We start from the raw sequence: 15,911 nt of genomic DNA on the forward strand, positions 1-15,911 counted from the left end.
AAGTGATATGGAAATAGATTTTCAAGGAATAATGATCGAACACTTTATCGATAAATAGATGATAGATAAACGTATTGATAAACGATAAAGAAAAATATATTCAGTAAAAACACAGACTAAGTAAATTATCGAATAAATGATCGATTAAGGAATGATCGATCAAGTGATCGATAAAATAGAACAAAGAGACTTAGTCCTGTAAAGACAAGGAACAGATTTATCGATCAAGTTATGTGAAAAACAGAGCATACACGTAAATGGGTGATTGATCACATTATCGATAATTGGATTATCGATCAGGTGATCGAAAAACTATAATTTAAAGACAAGATACCGATGATCGATCATTTGATCGATAATTCACTAATCGATCAAGTGATCGATAAGCCACAAGGATAACAACCTACATATTGAGTGGGTTATAAAGTAGTGTTTGATCATGCTATTGAAAAATCACTAATTGATAAAGTGATCGATAAATGGTGATTAAGACAAAACAAAAAGTGAATAGAGTGCTTTACCATTTATCTGTCTTTTCATTGATGACCCATTTATCGATTATGTGATCGATAATTCCTTACCAGACTTGTGTCCTATTATCTGACAGTTATTCGATCATTTGATTATCGATTAATTGATCGATAATTTTCTGCAGACTTTTATACATAACTGAGTTAACAATAATCGATCAATTGATCGATCAATATATTATCTATCAAGTTATCGATCAATGTTTCTGCTTAGTTACTTGTTTGTACAGAAATATTATCTATCAAGTTATCGATAATCCTTTGATCGATCAAGTGATTGATCAACACAGATTCCTTAACTTGTTATCATCAAAACCGTAATTCTAACATATATATATATATATATATATATATTACAATTTAAATCTATAATACTCATAACTATTTATTATTATGTATTATGATGTTATTAAAATGAATTTGTCTCCTCATTTCTTTCAAATTACATAGTTCCTGAAGAACTATGTGTAAACATATTAATATAGTTCCTGAAGAACTAATACATTTTTTTAATGGGTAGACAATATGACTCATTGATCTACATCATCACTTGTTACAATAAACTAAAAGTTTACTCACCCAATTAGATTTATAATTGGTGTGACTTGTTTGATCGACAAATTATTATGATTATGTATTGACATCCATTGAAGAATCAAAAGATTCTTCATGAATAGCCAACATATCATATGATCCAAGAATTCATATGCTACTTATTCTCGAAGAAAAATTGATTATGTTGATATCACTAGTTATAATGTGGAATAGACCTCTACATTTATGAAAATATATCAAATTCAGTATATGGGCCCCTCCAGATAGCATGTAAACCATACAAGTATTCCATAAATTTGATAGATGTATCTATAATATGGTTACATATGTTATTGTTAGATTGCAACCTAAAGTTTGCAAGACTAATTGATATATGTTGAGTGTACATTTTCAGAAAAATATGATCTAGAAAATTTCTATGGCAAACACTAGTGAGTTTGTATCTCAACTTTTCAATGATCATTGTATTTTTATTAGTAAAATGTGTGAAAAGCTCGGTTTCAGAATGATCTAGCAAAATAATTTATTAAAGCTTCCATGAGTAGCTAGATCGATACTTTTGAGAACAAGATCTTCATTTTAGCATTGGTATATTTGATTTGATATTTTACAGCATTTATACACATTAAGCTAATAAAATTCCCAATAAAATTAGCTTTTGGTTAGGAGCCAAATATTTCCATCTTGAAAGTTTAAATGCGCAATATTTCTTACTATTAGCCTACTACAATGTATATAAATAGATATTTAAAGAAATTTGGGATGAATGATGTTAGGGAGAATCTCATTTTTGTCTCTAAATAAAATGAAAGGATGTTTCTAAATGAAACAAATGAATTTAAGAGACTTATATTGTCACATCCCAAGAATTTTACCTGGCTATAGAAGATTAAAAATTGGGATGATGATCAATGTAGGAAGTAGATGGGAAGATAAAACAACTTTTGATATAAAACCTTGATAAGGTTCGAGCTAACATTTTCGCAATGATCGTTTTAGGAAGGGCAAAACAGAAAAATTTGAAAAAAATTCTATAAAATTCCCAAAAATGGGAAAAGAGTGAATTAGAGGTTTTGAAAACTTGGTTGAGGCTCGAAAGGTAGAATTACAGTGGAAATAAATTGTTACATTTTTCAGAAAAATATTAGAAAATCATAGAAAATAATTATTTTAAGTAATTAGAGGCCTCAATAAATTTGGTTAGGAGCCAAATATTTCCATCTTGAAAGTTTAAATGCGCAATATTTCTTACTATTAGCCTACTACAATGTATATAAATAGATATTTAAAGAAATTTGGGATGAATGATGTTAGGGAAGAATCTCATTTTTGTCTCTAAATAAAATGAAAGGATGTTTCTAAATGAAACAAATGAATTTAAGAGACTTATATTGTCACATCCCAAGAATTTTTACCTGGCTATAGAAGATTAAAAATTGGGATGATGATCAATGTAGGAAGTAGATGGGAAGATAAAACAACTTTTGATATAAAACCTTGATAAGGTTCGAGCTAACATTTTCGCAATGATCGTTTTAGGAAGGGCAAAACAGAAAAATTTGAAAAAAATTCTATAAAATTCCCAAAAATGGGAAAAGAGTGAATTAGAGGTTTTGAAAACTTGGTTGAGGCTCGAAAGGTAGAATTACAGTGGAAATAAATTGTTACATTTTTCAGAAAAATATTAGAAAATCATAGAAAAATAATTATTTTAAGTAATTAGAGGCCTCAATAAATTTGGGAGAAAGATGGATAATTCATATAAATATTTATTTGAATTTATAAAATTGGTTTTAGGCTTGGAAGTTCAGGAATTAATTCTATGGAATTTATTTTCTCGCAGATTTACCGATAAAGCCCTAATCGGAGAAAATTCAAAATAAATATCTAGAGGTGGTGAAAAATTTTGAAAATATCCAGATTATATTCTCATATTAAAAGGTGAATTATTATGGAGATAAATGAATTTTTGGAGGTTTGAAAAAAATTATGGAAGGTTACTAGTGAATAATAACCGATAAAGTTTTAAATTGGTTTGAGATAGTAATTTGGTTTCTTTTTAGACCATCCCAAACCTTTTGTGGGGCCCACATTGAGCCCAATAAGAGCTCAATTTTGTGCAGCTTCTAGATCCCTCTATTTTTATTAAATAAAATGTGAAATTAAGGGAGAATTTTGTGGAAAAATCTAGAGAAAAGCCACATGGTGAGATCTAAAAGTTTGAGACACTTGATGACTGCCACATACACCCATTGAAGTGTCTAATTTCATCCAAATACAGAGGGGTAAGGGCAGATGGAATTTTTCTATAAATACCCTCTTGGAAAATACAAAAAAATGTTAGAAAAATAGAAAAACAAGGGGAGGTTCTGCCGTTTTTCTTCCAACACCAACCAACTGAAATTTCTAAGTGCTTTGGGTAGGAATCACTCAGTTTTTATTAAGGGAACATCAAGGTATGTCTGAGCCTCCTTATCTCTAAGTTCTACACTATTTTGGTTGAGGTTTTTAGCTTGAAAAATTAAGGAAAATACTGCCAAAATTTTGCTGGACCTTGTGATTCTTAGGGAAGGGTAGAAACCTTAATAATCAAGTGGAATAAGAAAGATTAAGTTGTGTATGGTTGAGTTTTTGAAAGAAAATCAAAGTTAGGTTATAGGGGAGAGGTTCAGCCAAACCAAGTTCATGCAGGAGTTGATTGTTTTGGCTTGATTTAATGATTTCAATGGCTTTAAAACATGTTTTTGTGTAGAGATATGTTGTTGGAAAGTATTTAAAATCATTGGAATCAAAAATAGAATTTTTAGAACTTATAACCCCCCATTCGGCTAGTTATTGTTCATGGGGGAGGAGTTTGAATTTTAAAAACCTGATTGCACCATTGGAGTCCTCATGAAAAATTGTGTAGGATTGACCAATGAGGTTATTGATCTAAAGGAGGAATCATATGGTTAAAAATCAAAGAAAAAGGGAGGAATTATTGAGTTAAAGTTTAAGAATTGTGTTTAAGTTGTTTAGGGATTAATATAGCCTATGTTTATACTTGATTTAATAGGCATTGTAAGAAGGAACCAAGAGGAAGCCTTGCTCTTGAAGTAACCAATTGGACAAGTATTAAAAAGGTAGTTTCGAATTATAATTTAATTGTTAATCTTGCTTGTTTAATGTGATTTGTTGTTTGCTTGGATGGAGAAACTTGTGTTGTGGCATGGATTGGTTGAATAACATTTGTTTATACTTTGGCCAAATACATTGAATTATGCCATTGTGGAAGTGTTGATGTTCCTATTTTAGCATGGCATTAAGCATGATTTTATGTGATTGATTACGCCTTGAGGTATGGTAACATACCACATGATAACTTGCTTGATTTACATGATAATTGTAATTCAAATGCTACTGAGATTTCATAGAAATCTCATTCCCCTATGTTAAGTTATGTTTCAAATAGGAAATGATTCATCGGCAGGGCAAGAAAATGATTTTGGGATAGAGGAGCATTATGGAATTGATGCTATTATATTATGTTGTGTAATGTATTAATGAACTTTATGTTAAGAATGTAATGGATTATGAATGATATGTGATGTAAATTATGTTTGTATGACATGCCTAAATGTTAGAATATTGAACGGTACAATGTCAAAAGAGTGTAGGAAAAAAAAAAGAGAAAAATGGGAGATAATTAAAGAAAGTAGCATTAGGGGATAAAATCTCCCTAAAAGAGGCCAAATTTGTGGCACATTAAATAATGAGCAATTGTTGAAATTTGGGTATGAAATTTTACAAGCTTATAGATCTCATTTTTATCTTTAAATCAAGCGGTAAACCATTAAATTTGGAGTTTTGTGCTAAAAGCTATACTATTCCAAAATTGGACAAAAATACTGAAAATTAGAAAATTGACCAAATAAACAGTGCAATTTATCAATTTTTCTGGTGCTTTTCTAGATGGAATTGAGTCTAATGAGTATTTTTCATCTATAGAACTCTTAGCAAGTTTCGTGTGAAAATTAGAACCACCTTGTTTTGATTTTTCTAGAATTAGTTATGAAAAGTTGGCCTATTTTCGGATGAATTATGTATGGACAGAATTAAGGGTAAAATTTTAAAGTTAAAATTTTTCATCTGGAAACGCTGCGAAACATGTTATAATGGTTTCAATTGACGTATAAGGGGTTATAAAGAGAGGTGTGACATATATTACATGATTATTTGATTGTCATTTGACAAAGTTTTCTCAATATGAAGGGAAGAAATTAAATAGCTGAAAAAGATAACATATAGAATGCATTATTATTATCATCAAGTATAGGTCTTCAAATATATGGTAGTATGAATCAGTACTAACTGGAAGAAAAAACCAAAAGAAGTTCAAATACCTAAAGAGTAATAAAGAAATCTTAATAAATTATGACACACAAAAAAATAATACCGAAAAGATAAAGTTGTCGACAATATTTTTAATGATAAGATCACATGATTAAAATGAGGATCTTATATGTAGATATGTCATATAAAGTAGATAGAAATTTGGCCAAAAGAAAAAATAAAATAAAAAGACGCAATGAAAATATTATTTCAAAATGTGAAAATTGAGGACCTGCAATCTGAGCATATGAAATACAAAGTTATTATGTGATGATATATAAACACTGTGTTACAATAAAAAAAATTTCATAGAGGTCTGATGATGATTATAATGAGGTATGTTGTTTTGTGGTGGTTGCAATAATTTTCGTATATATTACTAGTTCGGCAATATATGAAAAACAAAATATGCGTCTATTAAATATTGTTATAGCCTATGCATGCGCCTCATTAAAGTATGAAGTTTACATTAAAAATTTTGAATTATTTAAAATGCTAGAAGCATATACAAGAAAATCATTCAATATCTGAAATGTTATGTCAATTAAAATAATATGAGTATATATCTTTGACTCAGAAAATGGGAATGAAAAATTTTACGTTTCACTTTACCAGATCAAGTTATTGAATGCCACAATGATTTTAAACCATAATTTTGCTATGGTGATTTTATCCATGAAATATATTGATAAAGTATATTAAATTAACGAACTTAAAATCCTATATATTTGTTCTATGATTATATTTAAATATTTTATTGGTGCTGCATATTGTGACTAAGTTTTTGTAGAGATGCAAGTGAAAAGTGAGATTGAGATTTGATATGATAGTTCTACGAAACCATTATACAAGATCATTTTGTTTAAAATAAACTAATTATGTGGATACAATATATATCATGATATTTTCAAGATAACTTTTTGTTTGTTTTTTCATAGTACAAAAGGCAAGTGGAAATACCTTGATAACTGAACATATCCAGAAGATATGTTGGAGGAATATATTTAAAAACAGTGTATGATGACAATGCATCTGCATAGTTCAGCAAAAAAGAATATATGCTCAAAAGCATTAGAAAAATCCATCAGAAAAAGTAGTATATTATACTGAGATGAAATGATGAAAGTATACTATCATCAGGGGGAGTAAAAGTGATATTTTCACTCGAGAGAATAATGATCATATTGTACTTTTTCTTTAACCAACGTTTGGTTCCACAGGGTTTTCCTGCTAAGGTTTTTAATGATGAAGCTTCACTATATTATGTACTCTTTTCCCTTCACTAGACTTTTGTTCCATTGATTTTTTTTTCCTAATACGGTTTTAATGAGGCAAATTATTTGTTTATGGACATCCAAGAAAAAGTCTTATAAATATTGCAATATTAAGTGTAGATATCTATAACCTTCTAATAGTTGTCTTTTGGGGTTCCTCACTTAAAGTCTATAACCCACAACATGAATGACTTCTTAGGAGTTTTTATGATTAATACTAATAACTTTCAAATGTTACATTATATATCCTATAATTATGTAGATTTATTCTTATTACAACTCTTGAAAAGATATTAAGGACTTGTGACCTACAAATAGTGTGTATGTATCAAGTGATTGCAAGCTTAAAATTAATTAAAGATTACTCCCTATGCCTCTTCCAATTTCTCTCTTATATATATATTCTCCATCTCTCTCATCTCAATCCCATGTATTTCTTTTATTTACAACAAGTTTGGTTTTAAGATTTAATTGAAAGTTTTTAATCCCACTTCTTTAATTTTTTAAATTTAGCTCACTGATTTTATTTTCCTCTCCCCTCTCATCAATGAGTTCTCTTAACGTTGCAAGCATACCACGTCGTTCAGGATCCTCTCATTTAAATAAGCCCATTAAATAGTGTTCAGACCCAAAATGTTGCTACTCATCCATCTTTGGTTCTCGATGAGCCTGGCTTGAGAGCACACAAGTAACTCAACTCAAGCTCAGAAACGGTAACTCAAAAGGCCCATCTTTCCTTCCTCGCTCTTCCCTCCTCTCCGTCGACTCCGAACGGCCGGACTCCCACTGAACTCGTGGCGGCATTGCACGGTGACTCCTCTATTCACGGTAAGCATCTTCTTCTGTCTCAATACCCAATTTGCAGCATATTTGAAACGCTCAAGAGATTGGTAATGATTCGTCGCGTTTTGAATTGGATCCTATGACTTCGATATGGAAATAAATCATAGTTGATAGGATCAGATACATAACTGGATCCCTTCCTTTGAACTACTTCTCATTGCTTACCTTCTGGATCTGAGAGCCCTTCTAGGATCTCTTGTCGATGGATATCGAAAAAAAGTGTGATTGGGGTTCATATTGGAGTTGATCGTGTTTTTGGAATGTGAATTTGTGTTCTATTTTCCCCCGAAACATTGGAGTTCAATGTATGTTTTTGTAACGGTTTTAACTGAATATATGGCTGCATTGCATCCTATCATGATCATTCCATGATTCCCGATTTTTTTCTCTGCTAAAGACATTATTTGTTAATTCCAAATTGCAGTAGTTGGCATGTCATTCTAGTGAATTGCCCTGTTATGAGATTGGCGTCCTCCAAAGATAAAAATGCATCACCTTAGGGGCCGGTGCATCTCAAAGAAGCATGGAAATAGACTTTAGCGATTGCAGTATAATGCTTCATATATGGAAATACCGTCGCTCATAGCGTATTTCATATTTTAGATTAGGTCCACGGTTCCTTAATGATATGATCCTATCCACTCCACCTGTAAATTTATTGGAAAGCAATACTTTGAGAGTATATGCCTGACTACTTAATTCCCACCCCCTCCTCCCTTTTTAATCTTCACTTGACAGTGCTTTTATCATGACCTTCATTTATTGTTCAAATTTCATGGTCTTGTACTTTTTTAGACTGCAGTTTTGCTTAGTGGGTTGACTCTTGCACATCATAACAAAGTGGATGGGATGTTATGGAGTTTTGTTAGAAAATACGACTGGTAAATCGTGAAAGGCAATAAGAAGATGGCTCCACCTAGCAAGGCTGACAAGAAAGCAGCTGTTGATGCAGCTGCATGGATGTTCAATGTTGTCACTTCTGTTGGAATAATCATTGTAAATAAAGCTTTGATGGCCACTTACGGCTTCAGTTTTGGTAAGTTCTCTTTCAACTTTCTTTACAACACCCTGTTTATGGTCGAAGTTTGCCTTTAATTTGTTGATATATCAACATGCTCCTATAGTAAATTTACTATGATTTTTTTTTTTTTTATTTTAAAATATTGCTTGCCTACATTGCCTGCAGCTACAACTTTAACTGGTCTGCACTTTGTCACTACAACTCTGATGACCGCCATACTCAAGTGGCTGGGATACATCCAACCCTCTCATCTACCTGTCTCAGAACTTCTGAAATTTGTTCTCTTTGCTAACTTCTCTATTGTTGGAATGAACGTTAGTCTAATGTGGAACTCAGTTGGATTCTATCAAGTGAGTTGGCCTGAGTTTTAAACGCTGGTTCCTTAATGGCTTCAGAAGTTATGTTGACTTTTTAACCATTGGCAGATTGCAAAGTTGAGTATGATCCCAGTATCTTGCCTATTGGAAGTTGTTTTTGATAAGATGCGCTACTCAAGAGACACAAAACTGAGCATAGGTCTTGTACTATTGGGTGTTGGTGTATGCACTGTTACTGATGTCAGTGTTAACGCAAAAGGATTCATTGCTGCTTTTATAGCAGTGTGGAGCACATCTCTGCAACAATATGTATGTACTACATTCTTTTGCATGATGGATATCACGTCTCTTCAAACCTAGGAGGCAGAATTGAGTAGAATGCAGGCTCATTCAAACATAATAAATGACAAATAACTGGATGAAGTTTGATATGATATCTTTCTGGATATAACTGTTTCATTAGACCCAAAAGAAGTCTTTGCCTATAACGCTATAAATGTAGTTTCTTCACATCACAATATCAATATATCATAGCATTTTTGTTTTTAATCTGTTATCCCTGCTCTGTTAATTGGTGTTAAAGGTGCCTAAATCTGAATTACTTCTGATATATAACATTTTTTTCTAACTGTTTTTACTGATAGACGTTCAACTCTTTCATGTGCAGTATGTTCACTTTCTTCAACGGAAGTATTCATTAAGTTCATTCAGCCTATTGGGACACACAGCTCCTGCACAGGCTGGATCACTACTGTTATTAGGCCCCTTTCTAGATTATTGGTTGACAAACGAAAGAGTTGATAGATACAACTATGACATAGGCTCTTTGGTAAGTGATATTTCACAGTAAGATATGCATATTATTAATAAATAATTGAGCATAAGAGATCATGGCTTTTCACCATTCGCTATGTGCATACTGCCTACATTGTAGCTCAATGGAATATTTACATATTTGAAAATGAAACGAGACATGACCTTTTTATTCAATATTAATCTTTAATTTTTTAATTTTTCACCAATGGGCTATGAATAAAAAATGATTTTGATAACAAAAAAATGACTTTTGTGTTCCTATCTACATATATAATCTTATAGGAGTTTCTTGGGTTTCATGTGATACATGGAATCCAAACCCACTTGTTTTAAAAATAATAGACAGAGATGGTTTAAAGCGTATCAAATAATAATTCCAAGGATATGGTATACATTGTTTTTTTTCCCCCTCAAAAGAAAGAATCGCTTTCTTACCCAACAAAGGGGATCGCTAACTACCTCAATTCCTTTTGGCAGTTGTTCATATTTCTGTCATGTAGCATTGCAGTTGGGACCAACCTCAGTCAATTTATCTGCATAGGCAGATTTACTGCTGTTTCTTTTCAAGTACTGGGTCACATGAAGACAATACTTGTTTTGGTCTTGGGATTCATCTTCTTTGGGAAGGAGGGTCTCAATCTACAAGTGGTTCTGGGGATGGTTATAGCTGTGGCTGGAATGATTTGGTATGGCAATGCCTCATCGAAGCCTGGTGGAAAGGAGCGCCGAAGTCACTCCCTCCCTACAAACAAAACAGGAACATAGTTTGATAAAATCCACTGGATTTGGTGGGTAATTCGTCAGTTTTCTTTTTAAAAGCTGAGAATACACGAAGGTCGATTTTTCTAGGAAAGTACTTTGATTATCTGAGACTGAACCAACCATTGGTTTTAATTATTTTAACTTCATTTTGTAATTCTTATAGTTTAATTTCATGTTCTAGATCAAGAGGGGCAAGTGGATATATCCTCATAGGATTAGGTTCCTTGCAAAATGCTCATTGCTTCATTATCAAAAGAATATATTTACATTGTTTCTTGACCAATTTTTGTAATTTAGTCTGTTCTGATGGTTTTGTCCACTTGGAACTCATGAAATAGTTTTGTCAATTCATGAATGAATTCAAGCATATGAATTTATCATGCAGGTGCAGATTTTGTTACGCTGATTCTGTCATATTTGCTTTTGTATTATTTTTAGTATTCTGGTTTATTGTACGTGATTAAATAATTAATTCCACTATAACTTTCAAAAGTAGAAAAAGGAAAAATAATTAAACAAAATTCTTTTTCTGATTTGAACTTTTTAGTGAGAAACCGACAATCAATATTTTATAGAATTATCGGTATAATATTAAAAAGTAAAAAATTAAACTGTTAAAATTTAATTTTAACAATTCAGAAAATTTGATTAATATTGAAAAAACAACAAATGATTAAATATATTATTTATTTTGAAGTTTTATGGCAAATATGGATGGTTTAGATTTAGAGCCTGTTTGGCAGGGCTTTTATGGGCTGAAAAGTAGTTTATTTTTGTTACAAGCCCGATTGGAAAATTGCTTGGTATTTGTTGGGCTTAAATCCAAAATGAGCCTATTTAATTTAAGCTGGCAAACCTATGTTGTGGGAGAAGTTACTGGATCTGGCTTATTAGATCAGCAATTGGAGCTTATTTACTGTTGTGATGTGTCACACTTTATTTTTCTCTGAGTTCAGCCATCCCTAATTTTAAGGTCACTGGTGTTGGAGAGACCGAAGCGGAACAAAACAAGGTGCGTGAAGGGCTTGGGTGTTCAGCCAAAATGCCAGGATACATTTTTATTAGCATTCTTTCTTAATAAAAAAATGTAAAGTTGTAAAAACACGCACCATGTGAGAATGAAATATCACAATAAAAATGACTGATAGTTTATGATAAAATTAATAGAATGTGATTGCCCGATTTATTCATGTAAAATTTTCATTTACTTTTTGAATAAAATTGACACTTTATAAAAAAAAAGTAATATAAACAATAAATAAATAATCATAAATATTAAAAATTAATTAAATTACATATTTGTAATAAATATGTCTTGTTTTCTCTCAAGTTATATATAGCTAATAGAGATATTTTAAGAAAAAAATTATAAATTTAAGAGACAAAATAGATTAAGGTATTATATTTAAAATCAAAATAAGCTTTTTATTATAAATATTTTTTATGATTTCTCTAAATTTTTAAAATTTAATTCACTCATTAAATTTGACTTCTTCATATTAAATTATTTTAATTTCATTATATTATGTGAAATTAATTTTTTCAGTCATGTTTCATTATTTATTAAAACTCATACCCATTTTGGTCATTTTACAATCAAACTTATTTTTATTCAACCATAATCCAAACAATCTTTTACCAATCTCACTTTTTCAAACTAATTTTTCTGAACTTTAATTCAAATACAATTTAGCTTTTAGTCAACTTTACTTTTTCATAAGCCAAATTGATAATAAGCTACTTTTTCAATCGCTAATCCAAACAGACTCTCAATGTGGTTCATATTCAAAACAGTTATAATTGTTATTAAAAAAACATTTAAGACTAACAATTTTGAATTTAAGGAATCAAAAATCTATTTTTTAAAATTAAGAGATTAAATTAAAATTTTATATAAAATTAAAAGACTATGTATACTTATACCTGATTTATATCTAAAAATTGGATTTCACAATGAGCTTGTAATGGATGGGTCTGGCCATGATGAAGGGTAGATCCATTTTTTACCAGAGCAGGTCTTCTTTTTTTTTTTTTTAAACAAATGACAATTCCTTAATAATAACCAAAAAAAAATAATGAGAGTTGGGTTTAGTGGAAAATGATAGTCCCTCACAATATAGTGAAACAAAGTTTGAATCTCTATTTAAAGAAGTGCAAAATTTTTGTACTTAGCAAATAAAAAGAGAGACACTGCCTCCAGTCCTTAATATAAGATCCTATTTGATTTTTATTTTGATCCTAAATATAAGACCCCAACCCACTTTGTCTCTTATATTTACTTAATTTTTTCCAAGATAGTCCTTCTAATAATTATAATTCTAGTCAATACACTTGATTAGCAAGGATATTTTAGGAAAGACAACACCTATTTAGGACAAATAACTAACTCAACTTACTTCCTTAATCTCCTCAAATTAGTCAACTGGCTCTTATAATTAGGACCGGAGATAGTACAACATAATAAATCCCGTGGGATGCAAGATACAGCAAGAAGTGGGGAGTTTAATTTAATGAAATTAAAAATAGGGAGAGTTTAACTAAAATATCTTGTGAGGAACTTGATTTTAGTTTGCTCAATTGAATTAGGCAAAAGTTATCCAAGTCACAAGAGACTTTAATGAAATTATAAGTTATATTTAAAAAAAAACATGTATATAGTTGGGTTTTAATTTCTTTACCCTTGAAGGATAACAAACCTATGATTCGAACTTTCGGGCTAAGGTTTGCCAACTAATTACGCTAACAAATACCTTAACAATATATAAGGCAATTAAAATTATATATATGTATGTAAGTACTTTTATAATTTCTTATTATAATTTACAACTATAGAAAATTCACAACTATGTTATATATCTAATTTATAACCAGCTTTTTTTTTTTTTACAAGTGAGAATTATAATCTAAATTTGATTTATATAAACCAATTAAACAGCCCCTTCACATATAGGAACATACTAACTTTTACACGAGAATGTAGAGACATTCATATTTATTATTTTTGCAAAGTATTACACATATATAAAGATTACATATGTTTTTTTCTCACAAGTATCTCTTGTAAGAATTCACAGATAATATATATTATAATTTTTTTTTGTGGCATAAAGTTGAAGAGGTATAGCATACATAAGATGAAATTAAAGCTTATTTGAGTATTGTGTGAAACACTATTTATTTATTTCATTCCCTTCTTGATTAAGGCTGCCACCCCATCATATGCTTTGGCCCATGCATTGTTCAGGTCTTCACTCCATTTTGCTCCTGCTGCTTCCTTTACTGTTTTTAACAGTGCCTCTTTCACCACCTAATGTAATTCAAATCACTTTAATTTCAGTCAGAGCTTACAAAACCCCAAAAAAAAAAAAAAGGTTAAAGTTTAATTTTGTCTCAAAGGTTTTCCATAAGAGTTATGGGTTTTCGGAAGGTTTTCTTTTTTATTAATATGACATTGAAAGTGTTAGAAAAGGAGTGAAATTACCCTAACAGTTAACAAATTAATATTAACCGTTTATATTTTTAATGGCTAAGGGCGATATTGATCCTCTTTAACACTTCTGAGGTGATACTGATTTTTTTTTTTTTAAAAAAAAAAGCTTTTCAATACCCAAAACAGCTAAGCAAAAAATTTCTGAGACAGAATTGGACCTTAACTATTATTAAAAAAAAACAGAGAGAGAAATTTTTAATTATATTTTGTTTAAATTTATTGGTTTCTGTTACCTCAAAATGGGCATCCATGACTCCTTTCTGGACATGAACAGAGCTTAATTGCTTCAGTGTTGGATCTGCTATCATAACCTCTCCTTTCTCTCTGAGTTGAATTGCTGATTCAAAAGTCTATAATTTCCAAATCACAAGCATTCACACATTTATGATGATAGTAATATTTGGCATTATGAGAAAAGCTAAACACAGTGTTAAAGTAGCTTAGGAGGTTTGTTCTTGATTAATACCATTAATTCATTTTATATATAATTGTATTATTTTTTCCAGGTTTATATATATATATATATATTGGGGCAATTCGAAAGAATTTTCTCATTGACAAAGTATCTTCCTTTTTATAATTTAAGCAATCAACAGAAGTAAATTTACGAAGGACAAGGATAAGGAATGGTTTATTCTTTCAATTTTTCTTGCAGATCATGCTATATATAATAAAGAGTAAACTAGCATCTAACACCTTATTATTATCTTTCAGTTATGTCCCGTATCCTAATTTCTTTTACGATGCATCTAGTACCCTAATGTTATGTTAAACCGCAAATAATATTAAAATGCTGGATGTAATTGGAAAATAATATCAAGTGTGATAGATGCACCAAAAAAATCATATTAGGATACTGGATGCATCATAAATAAGATTAGAGCGTTTGGATGTTACTGGAAAATAAAATGAGAGTATTATATGCTATTTTACCCTATAATAAATTGATAAGAAGACCTTTGATTGAGTTGAATGATTTGGCATTTGTATGAGCTTACCAACTTAAAAACCTTCAAGGCTTGGGCTTCTAGCTGAGGATTATTTTTGGGAACTTCACTTGAACCTTTCAAGAAAGGGAACAAGTCTTTCACCGCGGGTGCAGTTTGCACTAGCCTATATTAGACCCAAGAAAAGCTGATAAAAGAGAGAATATATGTATATATGTTTGTACCAAAACAAGAACATACATATAGGCCAATAGAGAATAAGTGAAAAGGAATTAGAGGTTGGGAGAAATAATTGAAGGGAGTTGTGAATGGCAGTAAAGAATAATTACTGGCTGAAGAAATAAAAGCTGTATTCAGGAAAATTTTTGGTCAAATCCTCCCATGAGCTTTTGATCAAAGCCTCTTCCTTTTCACCGAAGCCAGCCATTGATGATCTTTAATTTGCTTTAATTATATGTGATATTCACAAAACACAGATAACTTAGGGTGAAGAGTAATTCTATATATAAGATGTGAATTGAAAGAGATGTGAAAAGAAATTTTAAAATATCTTTTAAATAGAATGGCATTTATGCGCATTAGTGACTGCTAGAAAGCCAAGATTAGCTAATTAGGTCATGCAATTATCAAACTTTGGGAATGAAAAGCTGGTTCACTACATAATATTCTCAAAGGTCACAATTCTATCTGCGAAGACTTAGTTTATTATCTAAGGGCCAATGAATTTGAAAGCAAGGTAAATATGAATTAAGAGTAATAAAAGAGAAAACATTGGCTTTTTGATATCATCCAATGGTCATGCTTTGGAATAAGAATATTATGGGTAAATCAAATTAGAAAGAGTGAAATTCACAAACCTTCCCTTTTTAATAAACGCACATAAATCTTGCCACACGCTCCCTCCATAATTAATTACTTGAAGATTTGTCATGGTAAAGAAAACAAACTCAAAAGATATATCTTCCATGGTAGAAAAATTTGAAAC

At 30.6% G+C, this 15,911-nt stretch overlaps 2 protein-coding genes across 3 annotated transcripts; one reads left to right on the forward strand and one right to left on the reverse strand.

Moving 5' to 3' along the window:
- Window positions 1-742: 742 nt before the first annotated feature.
- LOC114746164 (UDP-rhamnose/UDP-galactose transporter 6-like) lies at window positions 743-10,869 on the forward strand. Of its 2 annotated transcripts, none has more exons than XM_028934355.1 (7): window positions 743-754; window positions 7,420-7,620; window positions 8,369-8,609; window positions 8,760-8,944; window positions 9,020-9,220; window positions 9,579-9,740; window positions 10,205-10,869. In XM_028934355.1, exons 3-7 carry the CDS (start codon window positions 8,480-8,482, stop codon window positions 10,490-10,492), a joined length of 966 nt encoding a protein of 321 aa, XP_028790188.1. In that variant the 5' UTR covers window positions 743-754; window positions 7,420-7,620; window positions 8,369-8,479; the 3' UTR covers window positions 10,493-10,869. The 2 variants fall into 2 exon arrangements, with proteins under 2 accessions (XP_028790188.1, XP_028790196.1); XM_028934363.1 differs by having other exon boundaries at window positions 7,420-7,558.
- A 2,798-nt stretch (window positions 10,870-13,667) lies between these two features.
- On the reverse strand, window positions 13,668-15,353 carry LOC114746202 (non-symbiotic hemoglobin 2-like). The gene is made up of 4 exons (XM_028934413.1): window positions 15,256-15,353; window positions 14,978-15,092; window positions 14,213-14,329; window positions 13,668-13,796 (listed from the first exon to the last, which is right to left on the reverse strand). Exons 1-4 carry the CDS (start codon window positions 15,351-15,353, stop codon window positions 13,668-13,670), a joined length of 459 nt encoding a protein of 152 aa, XP_028790246.1.
- Between the last annotated feature and the right edge of the window lie 558 nt (window positions 15,354-15,911).

Source organism: Neltuma alba, unplaced genomic scaffold (assembly GCF_004799145.2).
Source record: "Neltuma alba isolate B1F8T4 unplaced genomic scaffold, ASM479914v2 tig00000799_pilon, whole genome shotgun sequence".
Lineage (NCBI taxonomy): Eukaryota > Viridiplantae > Streptophyta > Magnoliopsida > Fabales > Fabaceae > Neltuma > Neltuma alba.

Coding starts and splice junctions, on each gene's coding strand:
- LOC114746164 (XM_028934355.1), top strand. CDS start 8,480: ATGGCTCCACCTAGCAAGGCTGACAAGAAAGCAGCTGTTGATGCAGCT. Junction 9,221..9,578: donor GCACATCTCTGCAACAATAT/GTATGTACTACA, acceptor TTTCATGTGCAG/TATGTTCACTTTCTTCAACG. Junction 9,741..10,204: donor ACTATGACATAGGCTCTTTG/GTAAGTGATATT, acceptor TCCTTTTGGCAG/TTGTTCATATTTCTGTCATG.
- LOC114746202 (XM_028934413.1), bottom strand. CDS start 15,353: ATGGCTGGCTTCGGTGAAAAGGAAGAGGCTTTGATCAAAAGCTCATGG. Junction 14,330..14,977: donor CCTTGAAGGTTTTTAAGTTG/GTAAGCTCATAC, acceptor TGGAAATTATAG/ACTTTTGAATCAGCAATTCA. Junction 13,797..14,212: donor TCATGGATGCCCATTTTGAG/GTAACAGAAACC, acceptor GAATTACATTAG/GTGGTGAAAGAGGCACTGTT.